The 25,505-nt window shown below is 40.8% G+C and overlaps 1 protein-coding gene across 1 annotated transcript; it reads right to left on the bottom strand.

The window, feature by feature from the left end:
- Positions 1 to 1,212: 1,212 nt before the first annotated feature.
- LOC121307073 (long-chain fatty acid transport protein 4-like) lies at positions 1,213 to 22,213 on the bottom strand. Its single transcript, XM_041239183.1, has 13 exons — positions 21,833 to 22,213; positions 18,145 to 18,313; positions 17,269 to 17,663; positions 15,334 to 15,492; positions 14,237 to 14,306; positions 13,064 to 13,155; positions 10,734 to 10,843; positions 9,946 to 10,155; positions 9,290 to 9,416; positions 8,881 to 9,018; positions 8,627 to 8,791; positions 6,561 to 6,707; positions 1,213 to 4,216 (listed from the first exon to the last, which is right to left on the bottom strand). Exons 2-13 carry the CDS (start codon positions 18,303 to 18,305, stop codon positions 4,059 to 4,061), a joined length of 1,932 nt encoding a protein of 643 aa, XP_041095117.1. The 5' UTR covers positions 18,306 to 18,313; positions 21,833 to 22,213; the 3' UTR covers positions 1,213 to 4,058.
- Between the last annotated feature and the right edge of the window lie 3,292 nt (positions 22,214 to 25,505).

The following is a 25,505-nucleotide window of genomic DNA, read 5'->3' as shown; positions in this document are numbered from 1 at the left end:
GAATATGCACTGGCCTACTCAAAGAGTTTATGGTAGAAATAGATTTTGGTTTTTATAACACAATTCTTAATTCTCTTGGCTTTCAAAGTGCACTCCAGCCATGAAATGGCTCCATTGTTAATGCACTATTGCAGTAGATTGAATACATTGTTCTTTTTATAAAGCTGGAAAATTACATTTCCCAACAGCAATGTGACTTCCTCACAACTCATATATTGAATACTAAGTTAATAGGATCAGATTAGTAGCATTTAGTCTATTCCTGGCTTCCTTGCACTCTTTGTACATGAAAAAAAACAATGGCATTTGGAATACTCTGGTTACATTACATTTAATATGGATGCTGAGCATTCCCAAACATAAATCATAACATTGGAATAGAATGAATGTACAGTGATTGCATTGTCTTACCTGTGGTTAGAAACAGGTCCCTTAAATATATCTATGTAGGGTTGTATGCATAATGCATCAGCACACTAGTTAACGCATGTTGCACAATGCTCTTCAGGGTTAATGTTTCATGAAACTTCAGTACTATTGCCTTTATGTCCTCGAGCCTACAGTTCACTTCAGCTAATGACATAAAACAGCGTTCCCTGCCTCGATCAAGAAACGAAAGGCACCGAAATTTCATTTTTACGCTACTTACTCTTGACTGCAGTGTTTAAGTACAATTCAGTACACAGATTGCTCGGCCTAGATACCGTTATTTAATTCTCTTGATTGAATCCCCCATGATTTCTCTCCTGTCTCAAAATCCTCTGCCCACCACAGGGCAACAAATCAGCAGCAATGAGATGCCTCACATTTTTCATTTACAACTGACAATCAAACAATGCATTTAAATACAGACAACAAACAAAAAGGAAACAAAATAAAACAAATTGACAGACAACACCAAGTGCTTCAGCTTTCCTTTGTTTGTATACATTTAAAACAGTTAAAAAGGTTTTAGCACTCAGTTGTGGAGCTCCCACGGGCAATGTGCATTCATACTTAAACACAGACAGACAGCACCACTGAGAACAGCAGCCTCTGCATGACAAAGCCAACCTGATTGTACAGAGGCGATTTGAAACCCGAACACACAGGAATTCAGTCTTATCCAATCAGTGCAATAGTGATGGTACACTCATAACTGAGTAAAGGCCATGACCAATAGAAGAAAAATGCAGCAGAGAGACAGAAAATGAGATCATTTGTTTACCAACCATTAGTCAATGGTAGATGCTTGGTCATACATTAGTTTAAAAAGGACCTGTCAATAAGCATCTACAAACAAGGGATATGCAGCAAAATTGTTTTTGTCAGTCATCCAGAGCCTCAATAAAATACCTAGTATGGTTAACCATGCCCTTTATAATAAATTGTATATACAAGGTATTCTTTTTTAAAATATTAAAATTGTATCTTAAAGCATTGCTTTTCTAGATGTGCTCAGTGTGTTCAAGTTTCAATGATCCCAGTCCATTTGGGTTTGAAAGATTTACAGATACAATATAAAAACTACTACCTATTTTAAAAGCAATGGTGCTTCCACTTGATCCAAATGATTCTTCTCCCACTTATAAACCTGCATAAACAAGATCAAGATCTGTAATCTGCCCTTGTGAAATTAGCCTGCAGATGGCTGTCATGCTAAGGCACACTGCTTTAGTTGGTTCATCCTTCATGTCAGCTGAAAATCTCTCCCTTTATTTACTGGATTGCACAAGAAAAGGAAGAGAGCTTGGTGTTAACAGCGGATCCAGTCTTTGGTAGCTCTTTTGGGTTTCTCGGTACGGAGGCTTGATTTTATATATGTATTGCACCAAAACTGAAAACAATCATGGGTGAAGTAGGGCCGAGCTCTTTTCTACTAATAACTCAAACGTGAACATGAACATGATTTTGGTGACCAAGTAGTAGCTATCCCTTTAGAATTCCCCCATCTAACCAGCTGAATCAACCATTTCACCCCAACAAAGCCCACATCAGCCATGCAGTGAACAGGCAATCCGTTCTCAAGCTCTTTGTACGCCTTTTGAAATCTCAGTTGTATGCTGTTGCAGGGCATCAAATCGCCAGGGACCTCACGGGAGGCACACGTGTTTGTTTGGTTTTTTTGGCTTGAATGTCTTTTCTCACCCAAATGCACAAATTTAAAAGGAGTTTTAAGCTTTAAAATGTCTTACCTTTTATTAGATTTATTAATGTTATTAATGGTACCCCTTTTATTATGCTGATATTTGAGTTTTCCTTTCTTATTAATTCTTATGGAAATATTTCAAGACACAACACCATAGACAAACTGTACCTTATAGCTTTGCTGTAGGCCCAATGATTTCAATGACAACACGTGAAGTGATTAGGTACCTGAAAGCAGCAGCACCTTTTCATCTGTAGGGTTGATGAAATATGGATATATAAAACACAAGCAAAGAACCAAAAAAGTTCTTAAACAAATGGCAAGATACTGTCACAGCAGTAACCTGGAACACAGCCAATTAGTGACTGCGCGAGTTGCTTGAGACGATCAATTGAAAGCAGTGCAGTACCCTGATATACTCAATCGTTTGCAAATAGCAGCGGATGCTGATCTAGGGTTTCATTAAAATTGTATTTTGAAAGAATCCTATTTGAATTAAATAAAATTAGAGTTCATGCATAACTACATTTGAATTCTTGTGAAGCAGCTACAGTGCCCAATGTGCTCATATACCAACCAGTCTGAGAAAAGCCATCTTGTAGGAAAAAACAAACAAACACTACAACAAGATACAAAACATCCCCACATGCTACAGTGAAGCAACCCTGCTTTTAACCCCTTAATCACAACTCTCTAACCGCACTGAAGAGGATTCCAGTTCCAGCGCTCTTAACAGCAGTAAGCTTCATTTAGTTTCCTTTAGAGCAGATAGCCATCGTCTGCGAGCGCTCTAAATATAAAAGGAAATGAATAGCTTTTGCTTCGTTTTGCTGCTGGGTTTTGGAGCACCTAGTAATGTTGCAGTTGGGGGATGTGAAAGCTAGTTCAAAGACTACAGAAAGCCACAGACTCTCCAAGTGTGTATAGTATTTTAAAAGGGCTTATGCAGAACATGGTGCTAATTGAATGCCAGCTAACATTGTGCATCACAAACAGGTAACAGTGCAGGCAAGTAGAATAGGGGACTTCTCTTTGTAGCGTTTTTAGGGGTTCTCTGGTGCTTGTGCTAGCGCTAGAATTTACAGCTATTGTCACTTCTGTCAAAGCCCCTGGTTTCAATTCCCAGAAATGTGTGCCGACATTATTACCAGCCCTAGTGCAGGTGAATGCTATGAAGATGGGAAACACATGCAGGTGTGCAGTAGGGTTTGCTAGGATGCTAGCAGTAATTACTACCTTCTCTGCCAAGGTCAAATATTATAAAAGGAAGGTCTGAAGCAAGAAGATCCAGCACCCCTGTACTACACTGGTTAAAAAAAAATAAACACACATTTATCCTGAAAGTTTTCTTGTGATCTGCTGAGATTCAGCTAAACTGCAAAGCCTTTGTAAAAATGACATTCAGAGCTCTTTTCTCTTTAAATGTCACAATGACATTTCAGCAGTGATAACAGAGCATCACTAGGACTGCAGAAGAACTGCAATTAAAAGATCACTAGTTATACTGGAACTGCAGTCTACCCTTACTCCAGACTGTCCTACTGTATGCCCTGTAACTGCAGTTGCACTGAGCCATCAATAGCCATGTTTGCAGGCAGCTTCAGCGGGTGTCGGTGGTCACACTTGCAAGCTGTTGAAAGCAGTCATTGTGGTCTGCGGGCTTTTAGACAAGGGAGAAAAGGTTTGAAACAGCATTGGCCCATGAAAAAAATAAATAAAACTAAAAATCGGAAAATGTTCCTTTTTGATTGGCTTGACTCCTGCCCCTTAGTGTCCCTTTCTTACTCAACAGTCCATATCCCTTTTTAAATATTACTTTGCTTCTGCATGTATTTTTTTTGTTAACCCATTTGCTGCTGGAACCTATGCAATGGCCCCCTTTAATAGCTCTGGGGCCTGAGGTACAGTAATTGAGTAACGGTCACGGTGGTCACAGCTTCTGCTTCCCTGATTGGATATTGCGGTAGACCTCCTCATCCAATGGAATGTATTTCCCTTTGCTGCAGTCTAGGATGTACAGTCGGTCCGAGACGACCTTGGGGTCAAACCCCTGCTGACGCATCTCTGTCTTCTGGAACTTGTAGGTCCCTGGTGAAGGAGAAAGACAGGCCGTTTAGTGGTCCTACCTGGAGTGCAAACATCAACAGTAGAACAGGGACAGCATTTCAGAAATCCACCATTCAATTCAAATTCATTTTACCTCCAGTGTGTCCATCTGCCTCAGGAATTGCTTCATTTAATTATCTTTTAAACCAATTGTAGCCAACAATAATTTTATAAAATCTTACCGGCTGTGCACTGCCATTCGTTTCAGATTGTCTTGGTAAACAGGAAACACATTTTTCATTTAAACTTGATTGTTCATTTGAAATTCTTTAACATGCTTTTAAATGAAAATACAGGTTTGCTGTAACATTCCAGACATATAAAAGAACGGAAGTGCAAAAAACAGGTCAGATTTCTGAAATGATTTTGTTAGCTACAATTTACTATAATTCTATAGCAATAATACTGATCGTTTTTTTTATACTCATATTAGCTACAACAAATGCAATCAAATTACAGTGACATCAGCAGTTTTCTGTAATGTTGGTGCAGTTATTAATATCTGCCACGGAGTAGAAAATCGAAATGTTGTAAACCCAAACTTCACCGAGCAGACCAGAATCAGCTAGTAAAACTCAACTCCACTATGACCAATGAGGAGTGAAGTTGAGGGAGGAAATGTACTTCAATGCTAATAATCAGTTATACAGTAGTTACATCACTTAAGCGCACTGGGAACAACTTTTATAAAAAGTGGTTCTTTATTACTGCTAGTGTCACACACCTTGTCTTAGGAAAGGCATTACATATGAGAAGTGCTTTGTGAACAGACGCTGTTGGTTTGTACTGGTAGGAGCACTACTGCTTTCATCAAGCTCAGAGTCACTGCTCTGAAATTTGAGACACTGCTTCATAAATTACAGAGCCTGACTGCAAATGCAACATAAACCCACCTGAGAAGCGAAGCGGGACTGGTATGGATTATTTTATTAATGTAGGTGGAACATAATATATCAACAACTTCTACCTACAAAACATTGCCAATTATTTATATTTGAATTAAAAAAATCACGTTAGAATTATTTACTATTTAATCATGAAAACAACCGCTGAGTCAGAGTCCTCTTTTAAAGAGTTTCACATCCCTAAAAACACCATCACTCTAAAAGACAATCTCACCATACATTCGATCTGGGCTCAGAAACATTTACACTTGAATAATTCTTGGTACCTGCTCATTAAATGTAATCTTAGTCATTATTCTTCGTTTAGCTGATACATTTGGGTTATTTATCTGATGCTCCATCATATCCCGGATACTCTTGTCCAGAATATTCCATGCCATAGAGGCGCTGTAACTAAATGCTGATCGGCCAACCCAGGACCATCCCCAAGGCACTTGATAAATAAGTGAAAGACTAGATGGTAAACTATACTTTCGTATATCTGCCTGTAGCAACAAACCTAGGTAACCGGGCAACAAACCTATTACAGTTTTAAAACACAAAGTACCCTGTGCAATTGCCTTCCACAATGAAGTGATATCCAATCTAATGAAGCCAGTAACTGGTAATGATGGGTTTCAGGGTGGCTTTGCCAGCACGAACAGGCATTCAGGAGAGTGGGAAGGATGGCACTATTTGGGAAATTATAAATCCCGGTGTTGACTCTGTGGGAAGACGGGCTGTATACAATGTTTTGACTGAAACCTCAGGTCCCATGCCATACGCAAAACGTAACTTTGGTAGCACTCTGTGCTTTTCATTACTGATGGACATGCGAACGCTACACCATATTCAACACTGTACTGTAGCAGAGGCACACAGGAAAAGTTGAGAAGCGTTACATCCCTACTCAGGGTGCTACTTTGAAGTCCGTTTCCCTGAATGCACTTTCACGTTACATAATGAGAATTGAGTTTACAGTTTTGTATGTACATATACCTGTGTAGACACCAGTTTCTTTTGAAATGTTTATTTCGTTATAGTTTTTCATTTTTTGAAGTAGTGCTTATATGTAGTAAGTCATGTTTAATTGTTCATTTAAATACAGTGTTTCGGCTGTGAACATATTTTACATGATGTGCTTGAATAAAACTGTATCCAATAGTTTGTCTTTGATTTTAATATTGATGTTGTTTAAAATGTATCTGTCATTATGACTGCCGGTGGCGGTTCTAGGTATGAGTATAAAAGCGGCAGTTCTAGTGTTAACAACCTTGAAATTGAACCTTTTAGATTGTGGAGTGCATGTGGGTTACCAGAATGCGAAGAGGTACTTGTACTATAGCAATGAGAAGCAGAATGACAGTAGACTATAGACTCGCAGGCACTCCCTGTAGTTTGGTGATTGGGTTAGCTGCGGTCCTCTGAAATGGCACACCCACCTGTCTTGTTGACCTCAGGCAGCACTCTGAGGAAGATGGGCCGTGAGTAGGGAGGCAGCGCCTTCTCTAGGTCCCTGGCAAACCTCTCCAAGTCAATCCCACTGGCTGGGTCTGCGATAGCTGCCATCCCCGCTCTTCCTTCTACCCCTGGAGATCAGAGACACAACCCAACCAGTCACCATTTTACACATCTCTGAAAACTACTGTGTGAACCATGTTGCTCTTATTTCTACACCAGGTCATTGCAGCTAAACTCCACTAAGCCTCTCTGTCGTGCACTTCCATTCCTGACTCATGCTGTTTTGAGATCAACACGTTACAATAAGCATGTATCTTAATGTATAGTTCTACACTTGCTTAAAGAAATCTGTTTGCAGACCATGCTTTCAGCCAGTGCTACACTGTCTTGGTCATTTTACCCCGAGGGTGAAACTGTCCCCACCTTTTCAAACAGCTTCCTTCCTGTCAGTAACCAACCAGTTGCTTTCCTTATTGACAGACATGCTTTCGGCCAGTAAGATGCTTAGAATCAGACGACTGCCCCGGTGAAATGACCCAGGAAGTTCAAGTGTAACAGTTTTTTTTTTTTTTTTAAAAAGGGATGGAAAATGAGATCTCCCTTTACCCTGATGTACCAGACATCATGTTTTATATTACAAAAATATGCTTGTTCCAAAATGCGCTTCTTTCATAACTGCACATTTGAGACCTATGTAGCTAACTGAAGTGCTAAACAGGCGAGATGTAACGCCTTTGCTAGCTATAATCACTTTCCAGCTGTGTCTGCCATGGCAGTGTACTGCATCCACACTTAAACTATGAGAGAATTCATTTACAGATTCAAGAGAAGGCTATTAAAAGATATAGTAGCACAGGCTTGGTTACCACCGCTTCAGATAAGGGGCGGAAAAACATCCATTTACACCCGCCCACAAATATCTGGGATTAGTTTTACGGCCCTGAAAAAAGATATGCCCCACGTCACTTTAACAGCATTACAAAAAGCAAATTAACACTTTCTCTGCAACTGCCAGAAGCTTACTGGTGTACTCATAATGAGGGATTCTTGTCACAACCAATAACTGTCTAGTTTGTGTAAATGTTCAAAAATAATAAGACCCCTTCTGCCTCTCTTATTACCGCACTTTGACAAACTCACAGTGGAAAGAATCTCTCTATAATTTAAAACTATACATTAATAAACAGTCATTTTAAAATAATCTTATTTTATAGACTTTAACATTAGCAACCAATTGAAACTATTCTGAATAATTATATAAAAACGGGATTAAGCATTTGGTGACTAATAGTCTGAGACTGTATGATCCAAGTTTTTTGCTCAAACAAAAACAGCAGGAAATGGTTACACATAATGACAGACTATTCAGGTCTGTCAGATTGTATTTACAGACCTCATTCCTGCAAATGAAACAAAGACTGGTGGCAGCCAAGACAGTTTAGTTCAGGACAGACATGCTTTTGTTAGATTTTTTTACAACCCTGTAGCATTTAGCAGTAAATTTTGAAAGTCCTTAGCAGGGACTCCTTTATACTTTAACTATGATAGACCTATCGATATTGTAAAAAATGTAACACTATCAATATTGTAAAGTGTGAAGCACAGTGTTGCAGGACAGAAGCCCTGCCGGTGTAAATAATGTGTGGGGGGATTTTTGCATTTAAAGTTTGGCAGGGAGGGGGTTAATTCCATCCCTGTCAAATCCACCTGTGGAAAGTGGCTGGGTCTTGATTGAATAATTGATCATCTATCAGGTGCCAGCCACTTGTTATAAAAACAGGAGAAATCCTCAGTTTGGTACAGGAGTTAAGAGAAAGCCATCAGTGAAGGACACAGCCCAGCCTGATGGCAGTTTATGGTTCTGGTGCAAGTATTGTTTTGTTTGAAGCTTTTATTTTGGCCCCTGTGCCTGGTTTCTTTGTTTTGTCTATTCTGTTTTGCTATTGAAAGTGTGCATTGCACTTTAAACTGCAGTTTCCTGACACTAGGTTTGCTTTCCTGCCGCTGACCAGCCTTGACTGCAACACTGCCTTGCATTGCAGCTCACCTGGCACCTCGACTCCGTACACCACCACGTCCGTCATGTCCAGGAGGCGGCTCAGCGTCCCCTCCACCTCCGTCGTGGACACGTTCTCTCCTTTCCAGCGGAACGTGTCCCCTGTGCGGTCCCTGAAGTACATGTAGCCGTACTGGTCCATGATGAGCACATCACCTGGAACAGGGACACGGGCAAGACCACGGTGAGCCCGGGGTTTCTACACCAATTGCATTTCCTCTGTGCAGCTTTGTTCTGCCCGTTACCTGAGAGGTATGCGCTGTCCCCTTTCTTAAAGACGTCATGTGAGATCTTACTGCTAGTCGCTGACTGGTTGACGTAGCCATCGAATCTGCGCAGGGGGTCATTCTGGATGATTCGACCTACAAGCTGCCCTGGTTCCCCTGAGAAAGGCAGAGACGGCACAGTCTATAGCACACTTTACCAAACGTGACATTCCCCTGGTTCAAAAAGGACACTTGCACCTTATTACACACAAGGATGTTAAGAGTGGGGATTACCACCACTATGATCAAACTGACTTTGGATGAAGACTAGTGGGGGGGCTACAATAGGGCTTTTACAACAGCAGATGAATTCCTTTAAATCAGATGAGAGCTGGGCTGCCTCTGGAACACCAGAAGCAGCAGGGTGGGTGCAGTGGCAGGACAGTACCTGGCTTGCAGGGGATACAGACTCCATCGGGACCCCGGATCAGCTCCATGGTCTCCTCGTCCACCTTCACCAGTCGGATCGGGTACACAAAGGGCAGGATCCGGCTGTTAAACCCACAAGCACCAACCTGCACAGGGTAGAGATTGCAGTTTGGCTATTCAGTTTTGTTTACCACGAATGACTTGGCTGACATAGCTTATCTCGATTAGATTGTTGTAATGGTTCTGGGTTTTACCGAACCTTTACAGTTGACAAAATTCCCTAAGCATATGACTAAAAAGTAGACCACTATGACCTCCATACACACCCAAATCATTATATTCTCTAAAAGATTGTCTCTACCAAGTTTTATAACAATTGAATACGCAGTTCTCTAGAGATATGTAAAATGTTATGTGAATATAAAGGTACTTAGAAGATGGATGGAGATTATATTACCATATTCTTCTACTCTCAATAACATCTGCTAAAGAATGTCCTTTATATTGGATAAGTAGTTCTCTAGATCTATGTAAAAATGTACCCTACACTGGCAGCACAGACAGACGTACAAGGACTCTTCACCAGGCCACAAAGAAGCTCCTTTGTGCTCGGGGCACAGTGTGATCTAGTCTCACAGTGCACAGCTAGCAACCCCCTCCAGCCTCAGTGATTACCTTGTTGTTGAAGTTGCCCAGGCTGCAGTTGCACTCTGTGGCCCCATAGAACTCTGCGATCTGGGGCACGCTGAAGCGGGAGGTGAACTCTTCCCAGATGGACGGCCGCAGCCCATTGCCCAGCGCCATGCGAACCCGGTGCTGCTTCTCTGCCTCCCGGACAGGCTGATTTATCAGGTATCGGCAGATCTCCCCGATGTACTGCACAATCTGCACCACGACAAACACACAGAGAGGTTAGTGAGCCTCCACACTCCCCTAGCTAATCAGTAAGGGGAGCAATGACACACTAATGTCACTATGCAATACAACATGTATCATGATAAGCATGATGGCCCTGATGGGCTACTTATATAATGCGTAGCAAGATCAAATAATCATTTACGAAGGACTGTTTTGTTAAATGACAAATGCAATGGGTTAGGGAGAGTATGAACTCATACCAACTATAAAACACACTCGTTCTTCATTCAAGAACCACTTGGTGAACTACAATGAGCTACTTTGTGCTTTTGGTCTTGTATCACGATAGAAACAATACATATATCTCTGTAGAATATACACAATATCACGTACAGGAAGTATCACAATTCATTTTCACGTATACCAGACCATACATGAAAATGTTCAAAAATATTAGATATTCCACTTTTCTACAACAGTGCACACTCAATGTCTGCTCTATGTGCAGGATTGTATTTACCTCCTTAAACAGCAGCATTGAAAATAAGAACCAAAGGCAGGCTTACCCAGAAATGACTCTCTAAGGGAAAAGTAAAGATACTTACTGTGCAGTTGTATTTGATGCAGTCATCCCAGAAACGGGAAGCGGAGAATTTCCGCTTGATGACAACGGTCATTCCATGGAGCAGACACTGTCCAACCCCAACGATGTTCCCTGCAACCCAGTAGAGACCTTAAAGTGACTGAAGCTAACAAAAGAACTCTGTAGATTCTCCACACCATGCAAATGTACATTGAAATTAAAGCAGTACATTGAGACATTAAAGCGCGTAAATTTCAATAAAAACTGGAAAAATGGAGGTGTTCTAAAACTTTTGACCGGTAGTGTGCGTGTGTGTGTGTATACATATATATATATATATATATATATATATATATATATATATATATATATATATATATATATATATATATATATATATATATATATATATCTCTTTTTCTTTCTTTCTCTATCTGGAGGAGCACAAGAAACAGGAACACCCAGGAGTGTACTGCTTAATGGCAGATTCTCCATCGCTCTCTGATTCTCTAATTTACTCTGTGCCTGGTTGAACTACATGAACCCCACCAGTGTAAACTCCAAAGTTCTAACTCAAACTGAAAATCAACTACACATTTCTGTCTTGCACTAAATTTTTCTTGCGAACATGACAAAGCCACGTTGTCTAAATTAAACAAACGAGGACAATAAAGCAGACTGAAAAAGTTCAAGGTTATTTATCCTTTCACAGCTACCATAAACTGCAATGACTGTTGTTCAATACTGAAAATACCGTACATATTTTCTTTATCCATTTGCTTTTGTAATATAGTAGGCAATGTATTCTAACACAGTGTTCCCTGCCGGCACCTAGAAATTAAAGTAATTTAACCGTTAATTATTGTGTTTTTTTCATTGAGTTAAATGTGACTTGCATTCAAGTTCTTTTTTTTTGCAATCCACCAGTGACATTTTCTGAAAAAATGGATAAAAATGATTCAGATAAAAGTAATCTCGATCACAAATTTTAGGAATACAAAATCCAGATCGCTTTGATCCAGATTAAAAGTTTTGATAAACCGGCCCCAGGAGAACCTTCTATAAAGCGGTTCCATGATTCTTACCTGTCACTCCACAAATCTCACATGTGCAGTTTTGCAGCATGTCTGTCTATTTTTACTTGCTAGGTCACCTCAGAGTTGATTGAGGGCAAGGCGTGTTACTGGCTACAAAGCATGTCAGTCTATAGGGGAAGCAGCTGGTTGGTTAACCACAGGGAAGAAAGTGTTGAAGGGGCGGAGGCAATTTCACACTTCAGGTGAAGTGACCAAGGAAGTGCCAGACTGAAAGCAAGGCTTGCCAACAGATATTTCACCTCATGTATCAGATATCAAAAGAACATGTTTACTGTAACATCTGTTTCATTCCAAACTGTCCACCTGAGACTTACAGAGCAAAATACAAGCGCACAACAGGCAGACTTCTGGAAATAACTACAACCAAAATGAAAGCCATCATGAGAGACAGGACTGCGGAGGTGTTTTCTATAGAAGCGTCTCCTGCTACTGTCAGTCAGACTCCTTCCTTAAGGAAGACAGTTTCATTACAACTCTCCATACCTATACAGAGCACCAAAAGAAACTTATCACTATTATAACACATTTATTTTCAAAAAAAAAAAAAAAAAATAGAAGGTACATAAATGATGGACATTGACTAAATTTTTTTGGTTTCTTTTTTTAATCACTCGATCATTCATCCTTGACCATGACACGCTTGAGTGACTATGACTGAATGCACTTAATCACCTAATTAGTGAGACAGTTGATTGGACACTGGATATGGAGTGATTTCAGCTGTTGTATTGCAAGCTTGAATAAAAGCAATAAAGAATCACAGGAAAAAAACAACATGCCACGACTGTCAAGAGAGCAGCGCCTTTGTGCAATCGGCATGTTAGGCTGGATTAGAGCAGCGTACTGTGGCTCGACATCTTGGGTGCTCTCGCCAGGTTTGAAATTGCTGGCTGTGATGGTATAACCAGACACACGCTGTCAACGACAGGCCACAAACTGGGAGACACAGTCACAAGACCTGCCCAAGATCGACAGATCATTCTGCAATATCTTCGTGATGTCAATTGTTAAAATCGGCACAAAAAAAAGTCACCGCACCTGCTCTAAAACAGAGTTTGTCATTTTTCAATCACATCTAGTGAATTTTATCCAAATATAAAAAAGTGATAAGTTTCTTTTGATGCTCAAATAAATAAAAGTGATAAGTTTGATGATCAGTATATAATGATTTATGAATGGGAATCCACTTTTCAACAAAAACATTAGTGTGTGTATAAGCGCACATTGTGTGCATCCTTAAGGGAATGTGATGTACCTGCCGAATGGTAGAGCGGTAAGCAATCGTACAGCACATCATCGGAGGACATCCCAAAGCCGTAGTAGACCAGAGCAGCCATGCGGTAATACCTGCAAGGGATGGAAACACCAAGGGCATTTAGAAGTAGCTACAGCACAGAATATTAAAGCTAAGGAGTGAGCCAGTCCCATGAACATTTATCCTCAGTGTTCTTTATCTCCTATAGTGATTTCACTAACTTACTTTTAAATCTACCTCTGTACCTTCACTGTATACGATTACCAAAACAGGGTATTTAACAAATGACTTCTTCCAAAATGTGAAATAAAATGACATTTAAATATAGATTCATCAAAACGGCACAAAAGCAGAGACAGAGCAAGTAGATTGAAATGACTCCCAATATGTTAGTGTTGCAGTATGCTGTGGTCTCAGGCACACCACGGGCAAAGCTTTGAGGACCGATGATTTAGATTTAGCACTGTTCAGAGCATTCAAATTTACCCCCTGCCTTTAACTCGGCCCTAAATTGCATCTCTCTTTCAAGATATCTTGGTTTATAAATTTTACTTGGAATACGTAGATAGAGTTAAGCCAGTAGTGGCTACAGTTCTGTAACTCCAATTACAGCTGCAATCCTGTCATTTTAAATCCATGTCTGGCAATTTCTTGTTTTCCAAAAGATGCTTGTTTAAACTCGGGGTATATTTTATAATTCACTGTGGGGGTTTACAGGCATTGTCAACAACGTCCGTGATCTACCACGCCCACCCGCTCGCTCGCTCACTCCGCTAGCGAAACAGAAAAGAAATATATATGCATCAATTTTTCGCCAGAACCTTCCTTCCATTCCATTATTTTCACCACTTTCTGCAATGTGAGCTGTAGAACTGCACCATACTGTTTAACTCACAGTACTGTACTTGTTTGTGGACCAATGAAATGGAAACCTGCCAAGACAGCCGTCTACAAGCACCAATGCAATGGGGGACGTCATGTAAAAAAGATTTTTTCTGTTTTTTTCCTGTTCCTTAGCCGAGATCAATTTATATAATAATTTAGCGGTGTTACACTGCAAAAACACTTTACACCAACTGTCAGAAATGTGCGATTTTTCCTCTCTGCACAGATACAAAGTGAAGTTGCCATTGGGTTCAAGTATCTTAAGGGTGTATCGCTCAGAGCCCTCACCTGCTGTGCACCACGATAGCGGCTTTGGGCATCCCTGTAGTCCCAGAGGTGTAAATGTAGAACAGTCGGTCTGTGGAACAAACAGCAGTTAGAAATGAATGCTTGAATAAAACACAAACTATAAAAACACTGCATAGACAAATGGCCATTGAATCACAATGTTCTACAACCTATACACGGCTTCATCTTAACCTGGGCAATATCACTTTCCTTATAGATTCCCTTTTCATGTGTTCAATATTTTAATTGAATCCTAATTGAATGCCAATGTGCAGCAGGTGGCCAGGGTTCAATTGCATAATTGATAATCAATTAACCCTGGCCGTCTGCCTTTGTGCTTTCTTTTGCAAGCCTGGAGGTGAAGGAAGGGAACCCTCACGACTCTGTGTGGGACCAGGGTGAGCGAAGAACCACTGCGTGTTTAACTCGGATCCTTAGGAAAATAGGTAGGGATTATTTGAGGGGATTTTTAATCCTACCAAAATTTGTTTCGTTTATGCAAGGAGAAGCTTCCTGCAGCGGGACCTCCCTTTAAGTGGGAGTAGCTCTTGGCTCATGCTTGGTGTTTCTAAGTTGTTTTGTACAGTGTTTTTTGGTTAGCATTTTTGTAATAATTTATGTTTGTGTATGTCCTTCCACACTAGGGCTACCATTGCTGGTAGAACACTGCAACTGCCTGTAACAAAATAAAACCTGGACATCTGAGCAACATTTTCATCAAATCCTCTGTGTCTCTCTTGCCTCTCCGTGGATACCCACACAGTAACAGAACAGCCCTGTTCACAACGCTGTAGATTCAAAGTTGCAGTGTTGTACTTCAATCATTTGTATATTCCCAGTCATGGCAACAAGCAAATAACCAAAAATATTTTGTATAACAATGAAAAGGAACCAGTCATAAGGTTGTTAATACCTATAAGAAGCAAGAATGCATTGTAAGCCTTTGTTATCACTCCTCAAAACGAGTTTGATGGTCTCCACCTAGTCCCTCAGGGAACAGCCGTCAATCTAGATGAACAGCAGCTACAGAATAAAGTGCATTCACTGCATCATGGACCTGCAGCCCATGTACAGCAGTTTTTCAGGAGTCTGCTTACCTGTGAAGCCCCTGTTGGGGGGACTGGGCTTGTGGGAGGGGGCTGCATCCAGCAGGGGCTCCAGTCTCTCAGTCTCCTTAGGAACCTTCGATGGATCCCAGTCTCCGGAGCAAAACAGCTTCACCGACCTGCCCATCGAAGCATGCACCTCCTGCACAGCTAAAAGAGAAAGAGAGGCTGGTCAGGCAGGGGCCTGGGAGGCAGTGGGTAGTGCTTGTGGTTTAAGCTGAGGGATTGAGAGGAAGTTCTTTAGAGCAGAGACACTGGAAGCCCCTAACCCTAACCTTTTGAGTGGAGGGACCAGTAGGCAGTTTGTCCTAGTGGTTAGAGCCGAGGTGAGGAGCTTGTTTAGCCAAATCGCAACAGAGCCTGTGGGACTAGGAAACATGTTTGTAGTTGAACTAATTGTAGTTAACAAAACAGGTACTATTTTTTTTAGAATTATTTAGCACTTCCATTAGCTCCATACGTCTAAAATGTAGAGTTTTGAAAGAAACACAAGTTACAGCAAATAGTTATTTGATGAAAGGAAGTTGAATTGTCCTCTACCTTTTTCACAGGAAGTATGTTATACTTGTACTTCCTGGGTCATTCACCTCAGCAGTGTCTTCTGGGAATGTTGCTGACTGGAAGCACGTCATTAAATAGGGAAAGCTTGTTTTTGACAGGAAAGAAGCCATTGAAGGGTTAGGGACAATTTTACCCTTGAAATGTCCAAGCAAGTGCATCTGAAAGCATTGCTATCAACAAAGAAGTTTCTTTAAGTGTAGTACCATATATCATGTTTCAGTTACCAACAACATGCATTTCTTTCAAAACTGGACATTTGAGACCAATATAAAGAATGGAAGCGCACAACAGGTATGGTTTATGAATGACTTTGCTTCCAGGACTCAACTTTAAAAGTCCTTGTAGCAAACAAAGTGGCCTAGAATTGAGAACCAGCCCTGGTGGAAACAGTCATGTGGTTAAGTCAGCACACCTTTTCACATTAATTATATTATAGCCTATCATAGCATTCTTTATGCTAGTCTATATTCTTGGCATCTGTTGTAAAATTTCAAATTAAATCCACACACTTTTCCATTCTCCCAGAGAGAGAGCAATGCATCACATCCTGATATTGCAGCTTTCCTATCAAAGGGCCAGGGGAACGAAGCTAAACTCTGCAGCACTCAAACTACACATTCCTGAGTGTCAGCCAATACACTCCATTTAGAAATCTGCCCTGTAACATCCTGCTGTCAATTTCCTGTTATACTAGCTACTGGCAAAACCTAATCATTTGCTAACAATGCTGAAGGACTGGTCGGAGCATTTGTTTTACCCAAAAAATATTATTCAACGTAGTTTTATCCTTGGCCGTTCTTAGCCAGAAACCTATTTGGAGGAGAAAATTAAGTGATATACCCAGTCATTCCACATTAGTAGTGAGTGAATCATATTTATGGTATCACAGCACTAGTGGGAGAGACTGTTCATTAAAACCTCTTGCACATTTTTAAAAAAGAGGAGATTATATTCTATTCTAGGATACTTTGTGAGCAAGTAGTCTGAGTGAAGTTATCTGACAACAAACTCAGTTGTACTGCTTTCCTAGAAAAAGAACATTTCAGGGTACCATTCTACTTGTGAGATGTCTCGTTCGTTATTTAGCATATTTTTAAAGTGGAGACTTGTCTATCTCAGGAGATACCATGGTATTTAGTAAGTAAGGGGTCTGGGTGAGGAAAATGAGCAAGACAATCCCCACCCCTAATCTTTCTGTAAATCATTTGCTGTTTCCAAACTTTTGAACACTATGATTGATGATTATGCTGTTGGTGCTGATTCTCCCTGGATAGAGGGCGGTTTGCTGTTTTTGAATTCTCTGCACTCTCTCTGCATTGTTTTTTTTTTTTCATACAAAGAGTAAGAAACATCTCGCGGCCTCACCACCAGCGAGCTCTCCTCCAAACACCACGGCCTTGGCGTTGGAGATGTTGACACAATGCACCAGGGCGTCCAGGCGCAGGTTGAAGTTAATGAGTGCCGCCTCCACCCCGATCTTGGCCATGCCCAGCCACAGCCCCACGTACTGGCTGCGGTTCTCCATGAAGAGGGCCAGCACATCCCCCTCGCGGTACCCCCGCTCCAGCAGCAGGTTGGCCACGCGGTTCGAGTACTCGTCTAGCTGGCGGAAGCTCCAGGTCTCGCCAGTTCCCTCGAAGATCAGCGCAGGCTTGTCCCCGTGCAGCTGCACCATGGAGGCGAAAATCTTGGGCACAGTGTTGCCCTCACGCAAGTGCCGCTTCACATTCAGCTTCACCCTGAGGAGAACACCGGCCGCGCTGTGTGGGCAGGGAAAGAGACACCAGCATCAGAGCGCAGCACAACACTAACACTAGCCCCTCTCTCTGGTCTGACCCACAACCCTTAGTACAGGATTTTCTCATATGTATCAATATTACACTATTAAAATCTCTATTTGCAACATCTCTATTTTCTTTCAAATACATTGTAAATGTAATTAGAAAAAAATCACATGCCTTGGCAAGCAGTGTCTTGGTATTCTATCAAATAACAGTCAAACTTTCCAGCTCAGTTCGACAATAAGTGCAGTACGGGAGAGTTCATTACATACTATGGGTCATATTTTCAGTGTTTCCCCTATTCAAGTACCCCCTATTTTTTTTTTTTTTTTTTTTTTTAGAAAGGAAATATCATGTTAATGCTACAAAATGAAAAACAAAAACACCGGAGTTCTTAAGAGAACAACAGTTGGGTTTCAAAAATGACATCACTTAGTTGTCTGTGCTGTGTTGTACTCACTGCAAGTCTCTCCAGATGGTTTTGATGAAGACATCGGCAAACTGCCAGCCACCGGAGCCCAGGTAGAATATGAGCAGACTGGGTAGGACCTGGTACCAAGGCAGGCCAAGAACCAGCCTGAGCAGAAAGAGCAGGACTGTGGAGCTCACCAACCTCAACATCCTTTAACCTGCGGAGGAACGAGGAGAGTACTGTTACCACTCACACCAAACCAATAGAGAGTACTGTTACCACTCACACCAAACCAATAGAGTACTGTTACCACTCACACCAAACCAATAGAGAGTACTGTTACCACTCACACCAAACCAATAGAGTACTGTTACCACTCACACCAAACCAATAGAGTACTGTTACCACTCATACCAAACCAAGAGAGTACTGTTACCACTCATACCAAACCAATAGAGAGTACTGTTACCACTCACACCAAACCAATAGAGAGTACTGTTACCACTCACACCAAACCAATAGAGAGAACTGTTACCACTCACAAAGCCATTACAGAACTACACATGGTGCAGTGTGGAATCTTTCAATAGCTCAGCTGTCATAGTGCTGGGCTGCTCTGAGCTTTTAGGTTCCAGCAATCTGAAATCATTCTAGATAAAAATGTAATACACAGATAATGCATTGTCTTTTTTTTTGCAGCATGAGCAACTTCTGGTTTATTAGCACAAAACACATTAAATCATTTATTTGCGTATAAAACCATTCAGATTTAAATTTAAGAACCTCCTCACCTTCTGAAGGTAAATGTCAGCGGGGGCAGACCTGACGTGGGGTAATGTCACCTAAATAGCGCAGGCGTTTTTTTTTTTTTTTTTTTTTTTAAACATGCAAGTGTGACCTGAAGTCGCAGATGCAGTCAGTGCTCTATTCTTACCCCAAACCCGCTGTGATGCCATTACAGAACTAGTGTGTCGGAGGACCACACAGTTCTGAACTGCACACAGGCAAGCCAGCAGGCACCCGGCCACCGGGGTCGCTGGTGTGCAGTGAGCCAAGGACTCCCCAGCCAACATAACCCTCCCGGCCACGGTTGGCAGTGGCATCGCCTGTTCAAATCCCAAGCTATAGGGCGCATCCTGCAGTCCGTGTGGAATGCCTTTACTGGATGCGCCACTCAGGAGCCCCTATATTTGTGCTTTTTCATGCTGATAACAGTGCTTTATTACAGTCAGCACTCATATCCAATCCTATACAATTCAGTGAAGGTTAAACTTGTGTGGCGCATATCTGATTATTTCATTTTGGGCCGTTCCAACCCTTGTCCATTTTTCAGGGAACACAATACCAAAAGTTGCAATATCAAAAACACATATCTGAAAAGGACTGCGTTTTAAAATAAGTAGGCTTCCATTTAGATGTTCTGTATTGGTTTTGTTGGTACAGTACTATACTTTCAACAGAAGTAGTATTTTAATTCAGAAGGATAGGATTCTCAAAATATCACTTGCCAAAAGAGACCACATGTGGACTGTAATACAGTACATACTTTTAAATCAGATATGTATTGTAGAAGTATGTAAAATTCACCGTTAACTACCCAACAGCAAAATGAAATCAAAATGTTACCCATGCACAGAACTGCGTACAGTATACAAGGTAATGCAATTTAACAAAATATTAAAAAATAAATAAAAAAAAAAAGGTTTACAGAATTAAAACAGTATCCAAAGTCAGTATTCAGAATTGCAGAATATAGCGCTCGATAAGGCCCTAATGTCACAGTTCACTTGCAAATGAAAATGCACAAAACTAAACATCACGATTTAAAAAAAAAAAAAAAAAACATAACAGTATCTAAAACTGTTTAATGATTAACTATTACATTACCCTAGCTTGTCCCTTCACTTTGTTTGGCTGCATTTTCGTCAGGTGAAACTAGAGGAAGCGCTGTGTAACTGCACAATAAAAACAGACTGATTTGGCGAAAAAAAAAATCGCGTGTGACGGGTAAGTGAGTTAATTGTTACATATATAAAATGGGTACCGATTCTATTCTCAATACAAGGGCAGTAAGACGCGACCTGGGTTACGGATATGCGAGTGCTTACTATTTCATTATCGTCTCCACAGTCGGGCCATTCTAAAATGTAAAATATCACTACCTTGTCTAATGGCTTCTAAAATGTAAGTAGAACACAATATTAAAACAGCCTAAAAAGCTGGTTTCATAACGGACACCGTATATTGTTTATGCTGAAAATAAAAAAAAAAAAGTGAAAATCACATTTGTTTATATGATGCATGACCACAGTATAAGGATAATATCTTTTTTTAATTAAGCCTGTAAGGAATGTGTATTTGAAAAGGCAAACCTTGCTTACAGTAGCTAGTATTGTCACAGGTAGGTGGGTTTACAGTTTTTATAACATTACAAAAAACTCTGAAATACTACGGAAGGGATTAGAGCCCTAACGTGATGACAGTGTTAGGACTGCTTACATCACTCGATGTAATAGTCACGTCATTTTTTTGTACAAGCAGCTAGTGATTGCCTTACACCATAAGTAACTTTAGGAGAAGTGCCCCAGTATGTATGTATATATGTTTTACAGGTTCAGTTACTTGAAGACTTAAAGATCTTTACATGTCTTTACTGATCAAGATTGCAGTGCCCGCTCCGCTTCAGGTTGTGAAAAGGACTAAACTGTTCAACTACAATTTCAAAGATCAAATTATGTAAACAGTAGCAATCAACTTTGGATGTCCTTATCACTGAAGTGAAGGAACGCTGCAAGGCATTCTCAGTACCTCTCTGCTGTGAGATAAAAAAAAAATCGCCTACCAGACAGTATTTCAACCCTTGAAAAGATAACGATGTTACAATAAAGGTGGCCACCGCTCAGACACGACCTAGCATTGCTCGGCTTGCGGCAGCATTGAACGCAGTGTGCCGCCTTGACGTTGATGCTACAATAAATGAACGGCAAATGAACGGCAAAACGGGTTGGCGACAGTACATAACCCGCAATGGCCTATAAATAAATAAATAAATAAATACCCACCAGTACAGCAGTGATAATTTCTCACTGCAATACAGAACAAATAAACGGGTTTAGTCAGTATTTCTGGTTTTTAATAAAAATGCCATGCAGCTTAATAATGAGAAGTTTGCTTGCTGTCAGCAAAACACAGAATCGACCGATTTCTCACAAAAATGAACATCAACGTAGTAATATTACAGCCTACCCACTGCAATACACCAACCCAGTCTGCACGGCACTCTCACCAGCATGTTGGATTTTGTTTCGCAGTGCAAATGTGCAATAATAATAATAATAACAATAATAATAATAATAATAATAATAATAATAATAATAATAATAATATACAAATTATATGATAAGACGTTCTTACCTGCAATTAACATCATAACATTTAAAATGCATTTTTGATTTAGCAATCTGCTTTACTACTGTGCTGGGCAGTGTCGCTGCCGGTGAGCGCCGTTTGACACGGCTGTCGTGTTTCATCCCAATCCATAGCAAATGTAAACGCTTATAAATAATATACCATTTCCCAGCGAAGAAGCTTAACAAATTCTACTCATAGCATATATGGGCAAGGTTGTCAAGGCCAGTCGGCTTTGTAAAGCCTGGGGTATAGACTAAAGCAATAGAGGACCCGGAAACGGTGCCCATGAAAAAAGATGCCAGCTGCCACTTCCAAAGCGACATACCTCGTTTTTCGTCTCGAGCAAATGTCAAACTTTTGTTCCCCTTCCAAGCAGGAGCCGAGTCCGTCCAATTTCACCTTGATCCGCTTAGGAATAGAAGACGGTCCCCTCGCTGCAGTTCATGTCTCTGCTCAGGATAACTGCTGCCAGCTGCTTCTGCTCACTGCAGTGTGCCGGAGCCCGTGTTTCGTGTCAGGTCGACTTTGTCCCCATGTTTACCTCGCTCATTATCTTATCGGTTTATTTATTTTGTCTCTGCAGTTACCTGAGCGGAATTCACAATGACCTTTTAAGTCTAGCCCCCCCACCACCACTACATTCACCGGCGTCTTGTGTCTAATGACAGACAGGAAGAGCGACAAATACAATTGCCGATCGCACCTTCATTTCCTGGCTCAGGCGGGGCATCGCATTGTATCCACAGCACGCTTGGAAAATCGGCGCAACTGCCTCTCCTTTTAAAGAGCCAAGACAAGGGTTCACAAGCATGAGTGTGGTGCTATATTTAGAAGCGAGGGGTCGCTATTATCTACCCTCCCCACCACCAACACAACAATGACCCCTGGCGCAGCGTTTCCTATGCGTAACACCTCGTGTATATTGAATGTTTTGGAATGCTGTTAGGGAAAACGTTTACCTTTATTCACTGTGAGTGTGTTACAAAAAATACACTTCAGTTTAGCTTTATTCACTTTGAGTGTGTTACAACACATACACTGCAGTTTAGCTTTATAAATCCATGTATCCACATTACACACTAATTAAAACTGAGCAGCCCTCTCTTCCCTCAGTTTCAGCACAGCAATTAACAATGTTTAAATAGAAAAGACAAGAACAGCAAAACAAGAACATAAGAAAATGTTACGAACAAGAGAAGGCCTTTTAATACACCATTGCCAGTCTGTTCATTTGGGTCTCAAATGATCCCAATAATCGAGCATCAAAAACTCAGTTTGGTAACCCATTCCCTACACTCGCCACTGTTAGGGGAAGTGTTGCCTACCTTCATTACTAACTATGGTTCAGGTTGACGTGCTGCATCTAAATTTGTTAGGGTTAATTCCTTTTAAGATTTGAAATACTTAATAAAGTCCACCGAAACTCCTCTTTGTTCTAGGTTAAATGTTGCAGGATGAGAAATTATTTGACAATGAAATAGTAATGTAGAGGCAGACATTAAGATGTAATTTTTTTATTTTATTTTTTTTAAGTTTTAATAAGACAAAAACAAACATGATTGACACACAATCGATACTTTAATATAATTTGTAATTGTTCACATTTGGAACAAAATATGTATCTCTGCTGGTAAGAATGACATCCCATTTCACTATTGGTGCAATATATTGCCAATAGTTTAACATCACTCACATTGTTTAATTCACCTATGCTCTCTGGGCTGTAGTTGGGTCAATCCACCAAACTTGGCCCCCAGGCATGGCCCCTGCAAGTTTAGTGCAATGGGCAAAGAAAGGGGCAGGTCTGTACTGGAGCCGTGCATTGATATTCACATCACTGGGGCCACTGGGGGCTGCTTTACAGATATCCAAAATTTTGTAAAACAAACACAACCTGTATATAGGAGCTTTGACTCAGCTCAGTTGTTTTTTCCTACTGTTGTTTGGACCATGCTTTATGAAACAACACCACGCTGTTGATTCCTCTCTTTAAAGGGTTGGCAGGCCAAGGCCCCCCACATTCATGCTGTGAACACATCTCACATCTCCTAGGCAGGCACTGGAACAGATGTTGTGCAGTACCTTAAATAAAAAAAAATAAAAAAAAACAATCTGTTTAATTGTTGTGACAATGCTGTGGATATGAACTGCTAGTCTTCCAGCTCCAAGCCAAACTCTCCACACAGATTCTTTGTGGTCACACCTCTGATTGTGGCTGAAAATAAAAATTAAAAAAAAGTGTCAAAAGTGTACTGTCTATACAGGAGAAACGTAAAGCCACATGACCTGCTGCCATGGCCAGCAACATAGCTCCAAACTGTTCTTCGCATTTAAGTATGAAGTCACTATCGAATATGGTTTTCAGAGATATGACGCCTTGACATTGTGGCAGCTTAAGCTTTCTAAAATATATAAAGAGTCAAGAAAGGGTTCATTTTCCATGAATGAAACCTACGATTTAACTTGACAGAAAGAATCAGGGGGACGCCAGTATCTTGAAGCGTTAGGTCTTTATCATCTGGAAATTGATAAGTAACGTGATCCTAGTACGGTGGCCATTTCAGGTCAAAGGTAACAAAGTGAGAGGAGTTTGAAGAGATTCCATAACAGTGAAAATAAGTTGCTAGCTGAAGTGCTTTATATTTTGCATGGTAGGCTTCAGTTTTCCCATGGTTATGCTATGCATCTAAAATAGTGTTACCCCTGTTTGTCTTACCTGCTCTCCAGATAAGGGTTTGGGTCATTGAGTAATTTACTCTCCTAGACACTCTGTGAGTAAAATGTATTTTGGGAGAGTGTGGCGGGGTGCCCCGCCCGTGTGTGTGTTTTGTAAATTGGTACAGTAGTTTAGGCTGTGTGGGACAAACACGTGGTTTGGGAAGTTTTACCGACATCAGTGACATTTAGTCCTGTGTGAACCATCCATTTCTTTTTATCCGAGATAATGATCACAAAGGTCCTCCTATTTTTTTTACAGGACATCAGGACCTTCTGTAAAATTTCAAACTCAGACGTCGTGTGTCGGATGGCTGACAGCACACATTTCGGAGGACGTGTGTGGCTGTCTGTCTCTCCTGAGTCAGCGCAGGGGTGGCAGCGCTGAGCCGGGTTGAAATAAAAAATAATCTGACATTTCAAATTGGGGAGAAAACAATAAAAATAATTGGCGATGCCAAATGATAAAAAAACAACCCCCCCCCCAAAAAAAACCCAACAAAAAACCCACCAATTTCGCAGCTTATCTGGAACTCTGTATCTTACCCTCCTTAGTTATTCTTCACAATGCTTGTATGTGCTTTCACTGTGTTTTATTACACTGTCTATGCTTTCAAGGTAAACTTTAATAAGGAGATGCTTAATTATACACTGCTACAGGTTTTGCATGCTTGTACTCAACCAGTCCTGACAAAAGATGCTGCTTGTTTTTTTTTTGTCATAAAAGGCCACCTAAGCCACATTCTGATATTCTTGAATAAGGTTATGAGGTCAAGCTGTCATAGAAATCGATCTGGCCCCAAGGTGATCAGGTTAAAGTGATTATAGCCAAATTTACTGTTGTGTACTGTTGGGCACAGGACTCAAATGGCCAGTTTTGAAAGAAACACATGTTATAGACACATGGACTCCATCACACCCAGGTAGGATTGTGGGCTAGCAGAAATTGTTCTCGTCAAGGACGTTTCGGCCAATGCAAAGGCAGGTTTTAAAGGGCTTGCTGCATTTACAAAAAAGGAACGGAGGATAGTTCATTATTTTTTACCGTCAGGAAAATACTGGAGGTAAATTAAGAATATTAAAAATAGGTATTATACAACAGAACATGAATAGGCCTTTTCACAGAAGAGCCTGTTCAAACCATTCCTTACCCAGCCTGCCCAACAGCATCTGTCCCACATCCTTGATGTCATTGTATTCATGAAGCTGCTCAATATGCTGGTCCAGCTCTTCCACACTGTAACCTCTGCAGTTGGAGGGAAGGTACCGGTTAGCTTTCTGCA

This window comes from Polyodon spathula, chromosome 52 (genome assembly GCF_017654505.1).
Source record: "Polyodon spathula isolate WHYD16114869_AA chromosome 52, ASM1765450v1, whole genome shotgun sequence".
Lineage (NCBI taxonomy): Eukaryota > Metazoa > Chordata > Actinopteri > Acipenseriformes > Polyodontidae > Polyodon > Polyodon spathula.
Note: the sequence above shows the minus strand (reverse complement) of the source record. Positions and strands in the feature narration are given on the sequence as shown.

Coding starts and splice junctions, on each gene's coding strand:
- LOC121307073 (XM_041239183.1), bottom strand. CDS start 18,305: ATGTTGAGGTTGGTGAGCTCCACAGTCCTGCTCTTTCTGCTCAGGCTG. Junction 9,417..9,945: donor TGGGCAACTTCAACAACAAG/GTAATCACTGAG, acceptor TACCCTGTGCAG/GTTGGTGCTTGTGGGTTTAA. Junction 9,019..9,289: donor CTGTATCCCCTGCAAGCCAG/GTACTGTCCTGC, acceptor TGCCTTTCTCAG/GGGAACCAGGGCAGCTTGTA.